The sequence below is a fragment of the Heterodontus francisci genome, chromosome 42, assembly GCF_036365525.1.
Source record: "Heterodontus francisci isolate sHetFra1 chromosome 42, sHetFra1.hap1, whole genome shotgun sequence".
NCBI lineage: Eukaryota > Metazoa > Chordata > Chondrichthyes > Heterodontiformes > Heterodontidae > Heterodontus > Heterodontus francisci.
This window is the reverse complement of record NC_090412.1, coordinates 20258087-20272817: the sequence shown is the minus strand read 5'-3', so window position 1 is coordinate 20272817 and position 14731 is coordinate 20258087. Positions and strand designations below refer to the sequence as shown.

At 41.0% G+C, this 14731-nt stretch overlaps 1 protein-coding gene across 1 annotated transcript in view; it reads right to left on the bottom strand.

Moving 5' to 3' along the window:
- tbata (thymus, brain and testes associated) overlaps positions 1–12166 on the bottom strand; it is a 43159-nt gene extending 30993 nt beyond the window's left edge. The window contains exons 1-2 of the mRNA XM_068020339.1: positions 12080–12166; positions 1877–1933 (exon numbers count right to left, since the gene is read on the bottom strand). Of these exons, the coding sequence (XP_067876440.1) occupies positions 1877–1923 (47 nt within the window). The 5' untranslated portion in view covers positions 1924–1933; positions 12080–12166. The remainder of the gene's footprint in view (positions 1–1876; positions 1934–12079) is intronic.
- Between the last annotated feature and the right edge of the window lie 2565 nt (positions 12167–14731).

Genomic DNA, 14731 nt, shown 5'->3' with positions numbered 1-14731 from the left:
CCTCATAAAAATGTCTGTGGTCCAGTTTAACAGAGCACTCCTGATTTGATTGAGTATCTGTTTGATGGTGTTTATTTAATATGCGGTCCCGCTTTTGAGAGAAGGAGTTCCTCCTGTTGATAATTTTAATGGTAAAGTCTGTATAAGTACAAGAAGAGCTTCTATGTAACTCACACCTTTTCACGTCGTCAGGATGTCCTAAAGCTCTTTATGGCCATTGAATTATTTCTGCTGTGGGACTACAGTTATATAGTTAAATGCAGTATAGCAAAAGCCAATGAACAGGATTGAGATAAATGACCAGTTAATCTAAGGTATTTTGTAATGATGCTTGTTGAGGGATACATGTTGGCCAAGACATCAGGAAACTCTCCTGCTCTTTTTTCAATAATGCCATGGGATCTTTTAAATTAACCTGAATGGGCAGACGGAGCTTTGATACAAACATTTTATCCAAAGGATGCATGTTCGACAGCACTGCACACCTTCAGCTGGTGAAGACCCCAATGTTGACAAGAGTGGGTTTTGCATGCTGCAGGGGCAGTGAGGATATCAGTGTGGCAGGGTTCCACAGGAATTGGTAGGAACTTGCTGCTGCTTTAGTGGGATTGTGGCAGATGGGAATCCAATCCTGGGTAGGGGGTGATCTGATCCCCGATCCTGGGGCAGGGGGTCTTTTGATGGGGGGATCTGAAGGCAGAGGTGGGGGCTGGTCCTGATGGCAAATGAGAAGGTAGGCACAAGGGGCCCGGGGGAAGCACTCCTGCTTTTCATGTCCCATAAGGTGTATTGTGATTGCACTTACCTTTTCCCTTAAGCTGTCCTCACCATTCTTGAGCTGTGAGGTTTCCCGAGGCCTGGGAAATCTGACCAACCAGGGTTAAACTTGTAAGACACGTTACCTCAGATGCTGCTGGTCTCATTATAATATTTAAATAGCTAACGTCCCATCTATTTGCATTGGGCTAGCTGCCCACCCCCATCTGATCTCCTTCAAAGCCGGAAATGGGTAGGTTGGAAGCAGATTGAGATCGGGTTTGAGATTTTTACATCTCACCTGACCTCAACACACCCATTTTACGGGGTTAAAACTACCCCCCGAAAAGCGTCAGCCTAGATTATGTGCTCAAGTCCTGGAGTGGAACTTGAACCAATAACATTCTGACGCAGAGGTGAGGGTGCTACCACTAACACAATAATGAAAAGTGATCTTTCTTTTAAATTTAAATTGTACATTGGAAGGGACAGCAATGCGCCGTAAACATAGGAAAATGTCCCAAGGAACTTCACAGAACCCTACTCAGACAATAATTGATGCCCGGCTAAAGAAAGCGATATTGGGAGGGGTGACTGAAAGCTTGGTCAAAGAGGTGGGTTTATAGGAGGGTCTTAAAGGAAGAGAGGTGGAGAAACAGAGTGATTAACAGTGGGAATTCCAGAGTTTCGGGCTCAGACAGCTGAAGGCACCGCCGTCAAAGGTAGGGAATGCACAAGAGAATTTTTTAATAATAAGATAGATCTTTTAATTTCATCCTTAGAAGTTTAATCAACTAAACCCATTTGCGTGAAATTAATGATTTATCATTATGAGACCTAGACAGGCATGCAAAAAGGTTATAGATAAGAATTGCACACTGAGACAGTGATACAGCTGTGAAGAACCTATGGTTGGCAAATTTTTCTTCTTATGCAGTTTGGTTCAGGCATCCCCACAATAAGCTTCCATTTGTTCTACTTCCAATCAAATCATTCTAACTACATTTATCAGGCTTTGATGAGCTGCATTGAAATGTTACTTTACCAAGTGAAGACCCTTTGAGATTACAGCAAAAATGTAAAAAAAAGGACTTGTTTAATCATATTGCAACATACTTACTCTTGTTTCCATTTGAATGCAGACACTGCACTCATTGCTGCTGTCATTATGTAAATTCTGCACGATGAAATGCACAAAGAAAGAAGGATAAGGATAATCAGTAAAAATAGATGACATTAGTAGAACCGAAAAACACCCAAAATGAGTAATTGAATTTAGGATTAAGCTCACAATCTTATTGGCAATTGACCTTCAGCACAACAATACGCTTTGCCTATCTACACGGTTATGTAAAATGAAGTGAAACTTTTGATCCCACAAACCAATGGCATTGAACGTAGAGCAAACATTTCAATCCACTCTACTACTAGCTCTAGTGCTTTACAAAGTGGAGGGGTGGAAAGAATTGAACACTAAATAGGAACTGAGGGAACATCGTTGAAAAGAGAGAATTATGTTCCAGCAGATCTCATGTTACAATCATACCAACAATTTGTTCCACTAAGCCCCACCCTGCAGTTTGGAATCTAGATCAGATTGTTCTCGATTGTTGCCTTGGGCACCCATCACTTATTAATGTTCAGGATAATCCTACTTGTAACCTCCTGTTGCCAAATATCTAAGTAGAGTCCTAGCTAGTTATCAAGAAGCCTGCTTAGTAATAGCAAAGATAATAAATGGCACAATTTTGAAATGAAGCATTTTCATGGAAGAATCTTAACATTACCCTTAAGAATATGGAAGTGGGTTCCAGCATAACAAGGGAACTGGCTGCTTCATTTCCAATGGGGCACTGTCTTCAATGTTAAAGTGTGTGGCAAACCTGCTGAGGGAGGGAGAATGGCTACAAGAGCCTATATCATTTTCACCATGATAACATCACAGCGAATCAATGCAATGTTGACTTTCAATGCAGTTGTTATCAAGCTGCATGTTTGTAACAAAGGAAGGGTTGTCAAATGTTTTTGTGGAGCTAACGTTCCTTTAATGGGAAGCAGACATCTTGGCGAGGGGTAGAATCACTATTCAGTGATTGAAAAGAACAGCCAAGAAAAATATCAAAATGAAATAGGTGGGAAACAGAACTTAAACAGGAACAAAAGGCAAATCAAGTTTATTATTTGCTAAATTAGGAAACAGGATATACAATGGGGGTGACAAAATTGGGAAGGCAGATCAACTGATGTATAAAATAATGTTTGATAAGAATGAGAGTTTAATTAAACAACACTGACATTAACTTATTCTTTTCCCCCTGTTCAATATTCTTTTCAAATATAACTTTACACTGGCACTGTTCAAGCTACTAGGATTTTTTGTCTTGGGTTGGTGGTGAAAAGGCACTAAGGAGAAACATTTCCTTTTACAGTTTAATGGGTTTGTAGAATCATAGAATGGTTATAGCACAGAAAGAGGCCATTCGGCCCATCTTTAACCATGCTGTATCTCTGTCAGAGCTACTCAGCTGGTTCCACACCCCTGCCTTTTCCCCATAGCTCTGCAAATTTTTTCTCCTCAGATAATTATCCAATTCCCTTTTGAAAGCCACCATTGAAACTGCCTCCATCACACTCTCAAGCAGTGCATTCCAGATCCTAACCACTAGCTTCATAAAAAAGCTTTTCCCCATGATACCATTGCTTCCTTTGTTAATCACCTTAAATCGGTGTCATCTGGTTCTCAACCTGCCTGCCAATAGGAATAGTTTCTCCCCATCTACTCTGTCCAGACCACTCATGATTGTGAACACCTCTATCCAATCTCCTCGTTTTTTCTCTAAAGAAAACAGCCCCAGCTTTGCCAGTATATCCTTGTAACTGAAATTCCTCATCCCTGGAAAATTCTCATACATCTTTTCTGCAGCTTCTCCAATGCATTCACATCCTTACTACAGTGTGGTGCCCGAAATTAGGCACAATACTCCAGCTGAGGCCGAACCAGTGTTTTGTAAAGGTTCATCATAACTTCCTTTATTTTGGACTCTGTGCTTTGATTTATAAAGCCAAGGACACTATATGCCTTACTAACCAATTTCTCAACCTGTCCCGTCACCTTCAACAATTTGTGCACATCTACCTCTAGGTCCATCTGTTCCTGCACCCCCTTTAGAATGGCATCCCTTTCTCCTAATTTTTCCTACCAAATTTATCACTTCACACTTCTCTGCATTAAATTTCATCTGCCATGTGTTTGCCCATTCCACCAGCCTGTCTGTGTCCTCTTCAATACACAAGTGCCACTGGACTATTCTTTGATCTTTGGCACAGTACATGGATAACAACATTTTTGCCAAGTTAACAAAATGAAAAATAAGTAATGGCCCAAATCTTCCTGGAAAAATAACAGCAAGATCATGATGCATGCTGGGAATAACAGCGAGATCATGATGCATGCTGGGAATAACAGCGGGATCATGACACATGCTGGGAATAACGGACATATCATAAGCTATGAAACCCCATAAGCTGCTGGTTGATTCCCATCACTCTGCTGTTTGTCCCACTCACTGGCAGCTCGTTCTCAAGCTCACTGTTATTTTTTAAGAACTTGCTGGATTTTCACATTCATCGTTCATTAAACACACTGACAAAATTTAGGGTTCATAATTAACATCATAAGTAACTTTAAAAATTGTTTTTAAAACTCCCTTTTCCTTCCTGCCTGTCTCTTTTTCTTCAGTTAATCCAATCGTTTCCTTCCCACTTTTGTACCTGTTTTGACTCCAGTACACCCTCCTTCTTCATCTTTCCTCTGTTTCTTTCTCAATCCTTAAATCCCATCAGTTAAGGTGATACACCCTTGGTCCCATCATTTACTAAGGTCACAGATGTCCAGTGGCCCTCACTTTGCCTTTACTAGCTCAGACTTTCAGCAAGTTACAGTGCAAATTATATTCAAGATGGAGGTACCAGAAAATGTCTATCAGTGCATGCCAGGGAATGTCACACTCCAGAAAGATTTGTCCCAATAATAATTACACTGCTCCAGTTGTATCTCCAAGAGGATTTGTTTTAACAAGCTGAAAAAAATTCCAAATTACTTTTTAACACATTTCTATCTGAGCTTATGGGTTACACCTACCTTCACAACATTAATGCATGTCCTATCTATTTAAATGTAAAATATTACTTTTCATTCTTTGATATCACACTGGCATTCTTGAATTGGCACAGATTTGCATCAGTGTGTCTGATTCAATTCTGTAATTAACGTATTTGAAGATCTCACTTTACAGAATGCTGAAATTAACAGCAAATCCTTTATGCAGTCTTAAAGAACTCATTCCTGCCTTTGGTATTACTGTGAAATTCTGCTCTATAAGCAACAATGACCATGTACCATGAATGTGAGAATTAACAATGTATGGTTCTCTGGCAAAAAGTTCCTGTTAAAAGTTTTGGAAAGAAAACTTAGTTAAAAGGTAATGTAGAGTATATAATAGTCAGCTTATAATTAGAATCTAGTGTTCTCAATGTTATATAGTTATAAAGAAAAGCAGAATGTAACATTGTATTTTTTAGTACCCATATGGCAGGTGATGCCAGTAGTGAGAAAACCCACTGCAACCCCTATATCTAATGAGTCTCCTTGTCCTGTGTCTTTTTAATTCTTGCTCTCTTTCGAATTTCATTAGCTTGCTTCAGTATAACGGATCTCATCACCTCCTTCACCTGCCTTTCTACAACACTCTGATCTTATCTGGCCGCCTTTAATTTTTTTTGTTTCTGTGCAAGACATTGGCTGCAGTCACCTACTATTCATTGATCTCTGATCAAATCCAATTACTTTATATTTGACCATTTCTTCTATTCTCTTGTGAGTTCTAACATATACAGTGTGCCCCCCATTTCCTCAACCTTCCTTCTGAATTCATTCCCTTTTTAGGTGTCTCTTTTTTCTGCATCGAAGTGTCAGTGGGGGAGCATTTCGGGGATAGTGACCATAACTCCAAGATTTCAGGTAGTTATGGAAAAGGACTAAGATGGACCGGAAGTAAAGGTACTGAATTGGGGGAAGGTCGATTTCAATATGAGAAAACAGGATCTGGCCAATATGGACTGGGAACAGCTACTTGTAGGAAAGTCTACATCAGACCGGTGGGGGTCAGTCAAAAAGGAAATAGTGAACTTCAGAGCCAACATGTTCCCGTAAAGGTGAAGGGTAGGACCATCAAGTCCAGGAAACCCTAGATGTCAAGGGATATAGAGGATTGGATCAGGAAAAAAAAGGAGGCTTATGGCAGATTCAGAGGGCTGAAAACAGTGGAGGCCCTAGAGGAGTATAGAAAGTGTAGGGGGGGGTACTTAAAAAGGTAATTAGGAGAGCGAAGAGGGACATGAAAAAACACTGGCGGGCAAGATAAAGGAAAATCCTAAGTCATTTTATAAGTATATTAAGGGCAAGAGGATAACCAGGGAAAGAATAGGGCCCATTAATGACCGAAGTGGCAATCTGTGTGTGGAGCCGGAGGACGTAGGTGAGGTTTTAAATGATTACTTTTCATCTGTGTTCACTATGGAGAAGGACGATGTAGGTGTAGAGATCAGGGAGGAGGATTGTGATATACTTGAACATATTCGCATTGAAAGAGAGGAGGTATTAGCAGTTTTAGCGGGCTTAAAAGTGGATAAATCTTCAGGCCCAGATGAGATATATCCCAGGCTGTTATGTGAGGCAAGGGAGGAGATAGCAGGGACTCTTACAAATTTTCAAATCCTCTCTGGCTACAGGAGAGGTACCAGAGGACTGGAGGACATCGAATGTGGTACCATTATTCAAGAAGGGTAGCCGGGATAAACCAGGTAATTACAGGCTGGTGAGCCTAACATCAGTGTTAGGGAAACTATTGGAAAAAATTCTGAGGGACAGGATTAATCTCCACTTGGAGAGGCAGAGATTAATCAAGGATAGTCAGCATGGCTTTGTCAGTGGGAGATCATGTCTAACAGATTTGATTGAATTTTTCGAGGAGGTGGCTAGATGTGTAGATGAAGGTAAAGCAGTTGATGTAGTCTACATGGATTTCAGTAAGGCTTTTGATAAGGTCCCACATGGGCGATTGGTTAAGAAGGTAAGAGCCCATGGGATCCAGGGTAATTTGGCAAATTGGATTCATAGTTAGCTTAGTGGCAGGAGGCAGAGGGTGATGGTCGAGGGTTGTTTTTGCGATTGGAAGCCTGTGACCAGTAGTGTACCGCAGGGATCAGTGCTGGGACCCTTGCTGTTTGTAGTGTACATTAATGATTTAGACGTGAATATAGGAGGTATGATCAGTAAGTTCCCAGATGACACGAAAATTGGTGGTGTCGTAGATAGTGAGGAGGAAAGTCTTAGAAGATGGGCAGAGCAGTGGCAAATGGAATCTAATCCTGAGAAGTGTGAAATGATGCATTTTGGGAGGTCTAACAAGGAAAAGAAATATACAATGGATGGTAGGACCCTAGGAAATACAGAGGGTCAGAGGAACCTTGGTGTACTTGTCCATAGATCACTGAAGGCAGCAGCATGGGTAGATAAGGTGGTTAGGAAGGCATATGGGATACTTGCCTTTATTAGCTTAGGCATAGAATACAAGAGCAGGGAGGTTATGATAGAGCTGTATATAATGCTAGTTGGACCACAGCTGGAGTACTGTGTACAGTTCTGGTCGCCACACTATAGGAACAATGTAATTGCACCGGAGAGGGTGCAGAGGAGATTCACCAGGATGTTGTCTGGGCTGGACCATTTCAACTATGAAGAGATACTGGATAGGCTAGGGTTGTTTTCTTTAGTGCAGAGAAGGCTGAGGGGGAAACTGATTGAGGTATACAAAATTATGAGGGGAAGATAGGAAGAAACATTTTCTCTTAGTGGAGGTGTCAATAACCAGGGGGCATAGATTTACGATAAGGGGCAGGAGGTTTAAAGGGGATTTGAGGAAAAATATTTTCACCCAGAGGGTGGTTGAAATCTACAACACACTGCCTGAAGAGGTGGTAGAGGCAGGAACCCTCAACATTTAAGTAAAACAGCATAGCATACAAGGCTACGGACCAAGTGCTGGAAAATGAGATTAGATTAGATAGGTGCTTGATAGCCGGCACGGACCCGAGGGCCAAAGGGCCTGTTTCTGTGCTGTATATCTCTATGACTCTTTAGGAAAGAACTTCAAAAGAAATGAAGTCATCAAAGGGGAAATAAGAACTTAAAATATCAAAGAACATGGAAAGAACTAATGCACTATTCTACAGGCATTTATGCAACAAAAGGAGAATTAACTTAGGGATAGGGCCATTCGGAGACATGCAAGATAATAGGATGATGGCGCTGAAATGGAAGAGATAATGAATATTTATTCTGCCTCACTGAAGAGGTTAACAAAGAGGAAATTACAACAGTAGATAAAGTCGAGAGGGATATTATAACAGTTAGGATAGAAAGAAAGGAGATACTAGATAAATTAGCCAAATTTAGAGAGAGCAAAAACCAAGGTCAATACATTTCACCCAATGATATTCAAAGAAACCAGGGAGGAGACAGCAGAGGCTTTAGTATCGACGCCCCCACCTGCCAAGAATGAGGCATATTAATTTTGTCATATGAACATTGATTTTAAACTGTTGCTGGAGTGAAGAAATTACTTGTTTGAAGATCACCAGACACTGGGCTGGAAGGACAATTGCATTCTAAGAGATGCTGTTTGTGGAGACAAAGGACTATTCCTGCTCCAATTAACCAAAATGGATTTTGATCACCAGACATTGATGGTGTAAGGAAGCACATTCCAGGGCCTGCTAAGGTAATACAATCCACAAACCTCGCAGGAGAGACTGTTCCAAATAAGGAGCTAGTCACATGACTAACCTGCTGGGCAACCTGGGGTTTTTTGAATTGTACCAGAAGGAAGTTTTACAACTGAAGAACAAGCAAGCCTCTCTCCTGGCTGTGTCTCTCTCACTTTCTCCCAAGCTACCGGACCCATGGAAGACACGTAAATCTCAAGAGAGAAAAGATTCCGCAATCAAAACAAATTGAAGCGTGTACTGAGCCCTAACAAACAGCAAGACTTACCAGCAACCAAAGACTCCACATTGAACTCAAAGGACAGTAAATAGAAACACATCTATTGCCTCAAACTTTTCCCCTTTATTCTTTCTACTTTTTCTGTCTCTATCTGTGTGCATTTGTCGCATATGCATGCTAGCATGGTCGCATCGCATATTCGTAGTCATTAACCGGATTAGGGTTTAAGATTAATAGATTTAAGCAAGAAAGGTAGAAGTTTAAGAAAACCTGTCTGAATTGATTTCTTTGCCTTACAATTGGAAAGCGGTGAACAAGGATTCACTAAGGGGGAGCTAAAACATGGTGTTTTTTCAAAATTAAATCCTGTTATGGTTAAACCAGGCAAAGGCTGAGAGGGAACCCCTAGCCCCCTCTCACCTGGTCGTAACAATACATAAGCATTCAACTGAAAGAGAAATAGTGCCAGAGGACTGGTGGACAGCAAATGTAATTCTTACATCCAAAAATGGAGGAACAACTAACCCAGGCACCTATCAAACAGGTAGGATCCTTGTTAAAAAGACAGATAGCAAAACATCCAGAGACAGAGAATGTAATTTCTAAAAGGAAAACATTATTTCACCAAACTTAGTGAACTTTTTGAAGGAATAGAGTCATAGAGAGATACAGCACTGAAGCAGGCCCTTCAGCCCACCAAGTCTGTGCTGACCAACAACCACCCATTTATACTAAGCCTACATTAATCCCATATTCCCTACCATTCTCCTACCACCTACCTGCACTAGGGGCAATTTACAATGGCCAATTTACCCTATCAACCTGCAAGTCTTTGGCTGTGGGAGGAAACCGGAGCACCTGGTGGAAAACCCACACAGTCACAGGGAGAACTTGCAAACTCCACACAGGCAGTAGTACCCAGAAGTACCCAGAACCAAACCCAGGTTGCTGGAGCTGTGATGCTAACCACTGTGCCACTGTGCCGTCCAGATTAGACAAAGGCAATGCAGTGGATGTAGTATACATGAACTTTGAGAAGACCTTCAATAAGCTCTTCAGATAAGGTTAAGGCATGTGGAATCTGTGTTAGAGAGCAAAATGGATTGAACATTGGCTACAGAATGAGATTATAAGGTAGGAGCCAAGGGAAAATTTCTCAGACTGACAGACAGTAGGAAGTGATGTCATAGATTCATAGGATAGTAGAGCTCAGAGGGTGACTGCCTGTCCATTCAAGTCTGGGCCAGCTCTTTGGAAGAGCTCTGCTCTTTTCTCATATCCCTGCAGTTTTTTCTCTTTCAAATATTTTTCCAATTCCCTTTTGAAGGCTACTATTGAATCTGCATTCACCACCCTATCAGGCAGTGTACTGCAAATCCTAACCACTCGTTAAGTAAAAAGGTTTTTATTCATGTTGCCCCTGGTCCTTTTGCCAATCACCTGAAATCTTTGCCCTCTGATTATCGACACTTCCGCCATTGGAAACAGTTTCTCTTTATTTACTCCATCTACACCCTTGATGATTTTGAACACCCCCATCAAATCTCCTCTCTTCTCTGCTCTAAGGAGAACATCCCCAGTTTCTCCAGTCTATCCATGTAACTATAATCCTTCATTTCTGGAATCCTTCCAGTAAATCTCTTCTGTACCCTTTCTAAAGCCTTCACTTCCTTCCTAAAGTGTGGTGCCCAGAATCGGATGTAACGCCCAGCGAGGGCCGAACCTGTATTTTATATGGGTTTAGCATAACTACCTGACTTTTTTACTCTATGGCCGGAATTTCACCAGAGCTTTGGAGACATGCTGTAGGGTGGGAGGGGTGGTAAAATGGTGCATAAGGCATCGGGAGGGAAGTCTGCTGCGTTTCGGCCACCGGGGGATATTGCCAGAGGTGGGAACAGTAGCGGCTCAACCGGAGCAGTAAGGAGCCATTTAATCCGACTAATAGGCCAATTGTCATCCATTTTACAACAACGCCAGCATTTTACCGGCATCAAGTCGGCCGCCGCTGCCGGCTTCCCGGGATGGGAGGGGCCTTTCTTTCTGGATGCTCCGGCCCCGGCACAGAAATAAAAGTTGCTATTTACCTACAAGGGCGCCTCAAGATGGAGGCATCTTCATCTTGTAGCCTCTGCAGCGGCCACCTCTCTCGGTGACGCTGCCAAGGCTGCAGAGCCAACGACCCTCTGTTTGGGCCGGCAGTTCAGAGAGACAGGCTGCCATTCTTAATTGGATGTGGGTCCAGTAGCAGCCTACTGCCAGTAAAATAGCCTCTGTGGTTCCACTGCCTGCAGGCGTGGGCTCAGGACATACGTTTGGTCCCCCAACATCAGGACCCATGACATGTGGGTAAAACTCCGGCCAATGTCTCTATTTATAAAGCCCAAGATCCCATATGCTTTATTAACTGCTTATTAATCTGTCCTCCCACTTTCAAAGATTTGTGCACAAACATCCCCAGGTCTCTCTATACTTGCACCCCCTTTAAAATTGTACCACTTAGCTTGTATTGTCTCCCTCCTCATTCTTCCTACCAAAATGTATCACCTCTTACCTTACCGAGTTGAATTTTATTTCTGTGCTGTAGATTTGATGTAAAGACACTAGAACAATCATTGGAAACACTTCACAATAGGAGCAACAATTGCCAATCATTATCCACATAAAAACGAATTATTTCAAATTCAAACCGCTTGCGATGAACTAGTAAAGGATTTTATTTCGTTATGTTCTATTGTTTCCTTTAAGTGCTGTCTTCCGAACTATTTCAGGTGTATCCTGCTCATTTCCTCCCCAATCTTCATTACAATGTTCCCAAAGTAATTTTAAAAGAAAGCTTACAACAAGAAACATTTCTCACAGAAATACAAAGTGAAACCATTATTTGTCCTTGCACGCTGGAACAAAATGTTAATTGATTTTTTAAAAAGTATATATGTGTACTGATCCCTTTAGTACAATACTTTGTATTTTAGTTCCAGACTTTCAAAAGAAATTGTATTACATTTTGCTAAAAACAGAAAGTGTAATAATTCAAAAATTGCCACATAACTATTCACATTAATTAACAACATCTAATACTATCGGTTAAAGCTCCTGATATTTTGTTATATATTTAAAATGTACCATTAGATCACAAATGATTTTGTAACTGATTTTCAACAAAGAATATGAAGAGCAATACTATTTTATTGTGAACAAGATAAATAAAACTGGGGTGCTATGCATTGAGTGTAGCACAAGTTATAAATAACTCACCAATTACAATTACAATTCCAGCATTTTCGTGTATTTTCCTAACTTCAGGCACATTTGTCTTGTGCACTTTGGTTTGTTGGTTTGTTTGTCTGTGACTGATTCTAGCTGTAGTTGCTAGGATACATTAATCTGCAATCATGTTACTGGACACAAAGATTAGAGCACAGTTAGAGCTGGCTGCCTATACAATTATCATTTTCTTCCCATTTCTGAATTAAACTCCACACATGAACATACAGCATTTTAGTTAAAATTTCTGATGTGATTTGTTGAATCCAGTAAGGATTACTGGTGAGTGAACAACAAGCCTACTTCATCTGTACAAAATGCTCAGAGACTTTTAATCTTCTGTCATTCAAGACAGGAAAATTCCTAGAACAAATTCTTGGAAACCTTTTGCAATTCAATGCTGACAGCAGCATGCAGACTGAAAACCATTAAGGGTGTTAAAATATGAAGAGATTTTTTATAGATTGTTTTATTCCCTGACTATAATAAAATTACAATTCTGGGTAATTTTTGTTAGTTTACTTATTAGAGATTGTGATACCAACATATACATACCATGTATACCTTATCATTTGTATCACCTTATATCTTCCCAGAAACAATAATTAAAGTGGGAATTACAATTGTGTAAAGTATGTGTTTTTTTAAATCCCTTACTGAATTCAAATGGCAGATTTTCAACTAATCTGTTTACAGAGCTGCTGAAAAATAATTTAATTTAATTTAATTGAGAACACTGACTTGATAGTATTATAGAAGATTGTAAAACAGAAGACATACATTCAGGCTATTGTGTGTGTGCCAGTTCTCCGTAATATTTCCCACTATCCTGCTCTTTCTCCATAGTCTTGCATCATCTTCTACTTCAAGTATTTGTCCAATTTTCCTTTAAAAGTCACAATGATTTTTTGCCTCAATTACATTCTACGGCAAAGCAACTCAACTCTCTAAATATCAAAAGTTCTTCTAATCTCTCTGTTGGCGTTTTGAGTGACAATTCTAAATGAATAACCGCCTTGTTCTGGAGTCTCCAACCAGAGAAAATAGCCTTCCTGAGTCACTGTATTAAAACTCCAATAATTTTTAAAACCTCCATTAAATCTCCTTGGAGTCTTAAGTGGAAATAATCCAGTATCTCAAGTTGCTTCCCATAACAGTTTCTCATTCCCATTAACATCTTGATGAATATTTGCAGAACGACAACTTACTTTCAGGCATGTATGCAATTGTCGTAAGAGCAAAATACTGCGGGTGCTGGAACTCTGAAATGAGAACAGAAAATGCCGGGAATACACAGCAGATCTGCCAGCATCTGTGGAGAGAGAAACAGAGTTAATGTTTCAGGCCTGCGAAGGGTCACTTTCTGTTCTCATACAATTTTCATCCTTGTTTTCAAATCCTTCCATGGTTACACCCCTCCCTATCTCTGCAACCCCCTCCAAGATCTCTGCACTCCCCCAATTATCTTCACTCCTTCTTTATCCCCTATTCCTTCAGCTGCCATGGCCCTAAGCTCTGGAATTCCCTCCCTAAATCTCTCCATCTCTCCTCCTTTTTGATACTTCTTCAAACATACCTCTTTGACCAAGCATTTGGCTACCTGTCCTAATATATCCTTATGCAGCTTAGTGCAAAGTTTGGTTTGAATATCGCTACTGTGAAGCACCTTGGGGCATTTTACCACGTTATAGGTGCTATATGAATGCAAGTTGTTCTTGTTGCTAAGTAGCAAAAAGCTTTTGTCAACTTCTGGTTTTACATGGAGATTAGAACATCACTGTTGATCTTCCTTGCTGAGATAGGTTGTCCATCCTCACCTACAGAAGCCTGTAGGGCTTTGGGCAGCTGAAATTCCAGGACACCTTACATCAGCAGACTCAAAATTGAGCGAGTTGTTCAGCCCCAAACACTTACACCAAAAAAACTCTAGAGGGTGGATTTTAACTCGAGTGAATTAATTTCACACCTGCTAGATGTAGCTGGAGGCCACAGCAATTTTAACCGTCATTAGTTCAATTCCTGCTTGGAAGACGGCCCAGAGTGGATGCCAGCAGGGGTAGATCAGGCAGCACTTGGTCACCCATGGGCTTGCAGTGATTGGAGAGAGGACAGGTCTTGGATAGTCTTGAAAGGCTTGGTTTGGGGGTTGTGTGGGGGGGGCCAAGAATTTCTTTGTATGGCCCCGACGAACACTCTCGCTTCCTCCTGGCTCCAGAAGGGTCATTTTTTGGGGTACTTGGATGGCTCTTAGTCCATCTCACCAGTTGCAGGTTGTTTTCTCCACAATGGCTTCCCCACTCAGGCCCTGGTTAAAATGCCATCAGTGTCCCATTGACAGACTGGGACCCGAATTATATTTATGATGAGGCTTCCACCTCAGTGCAATGGAAGCTTTATCGGCTTTCAAAACCAGCAATGTTTTAGGCAAAAATCAGCTGATATAGAGCAGGAAATGGAGCTGGTCCATTTTAACTGCTTTCCTACCAAAATCTATCACTTTTCTGTGTTGAACATCAACTCTCAGATGCCCACCGCTTCCACCATCCTGTCTATGCCCTCTTGAAGTTGATTACTATCTGTAGTGTTGTGTTGTGTTTTCTTAAGTCTTCATGAAGTGATAACTGCAGGCTTTACATTCATGTT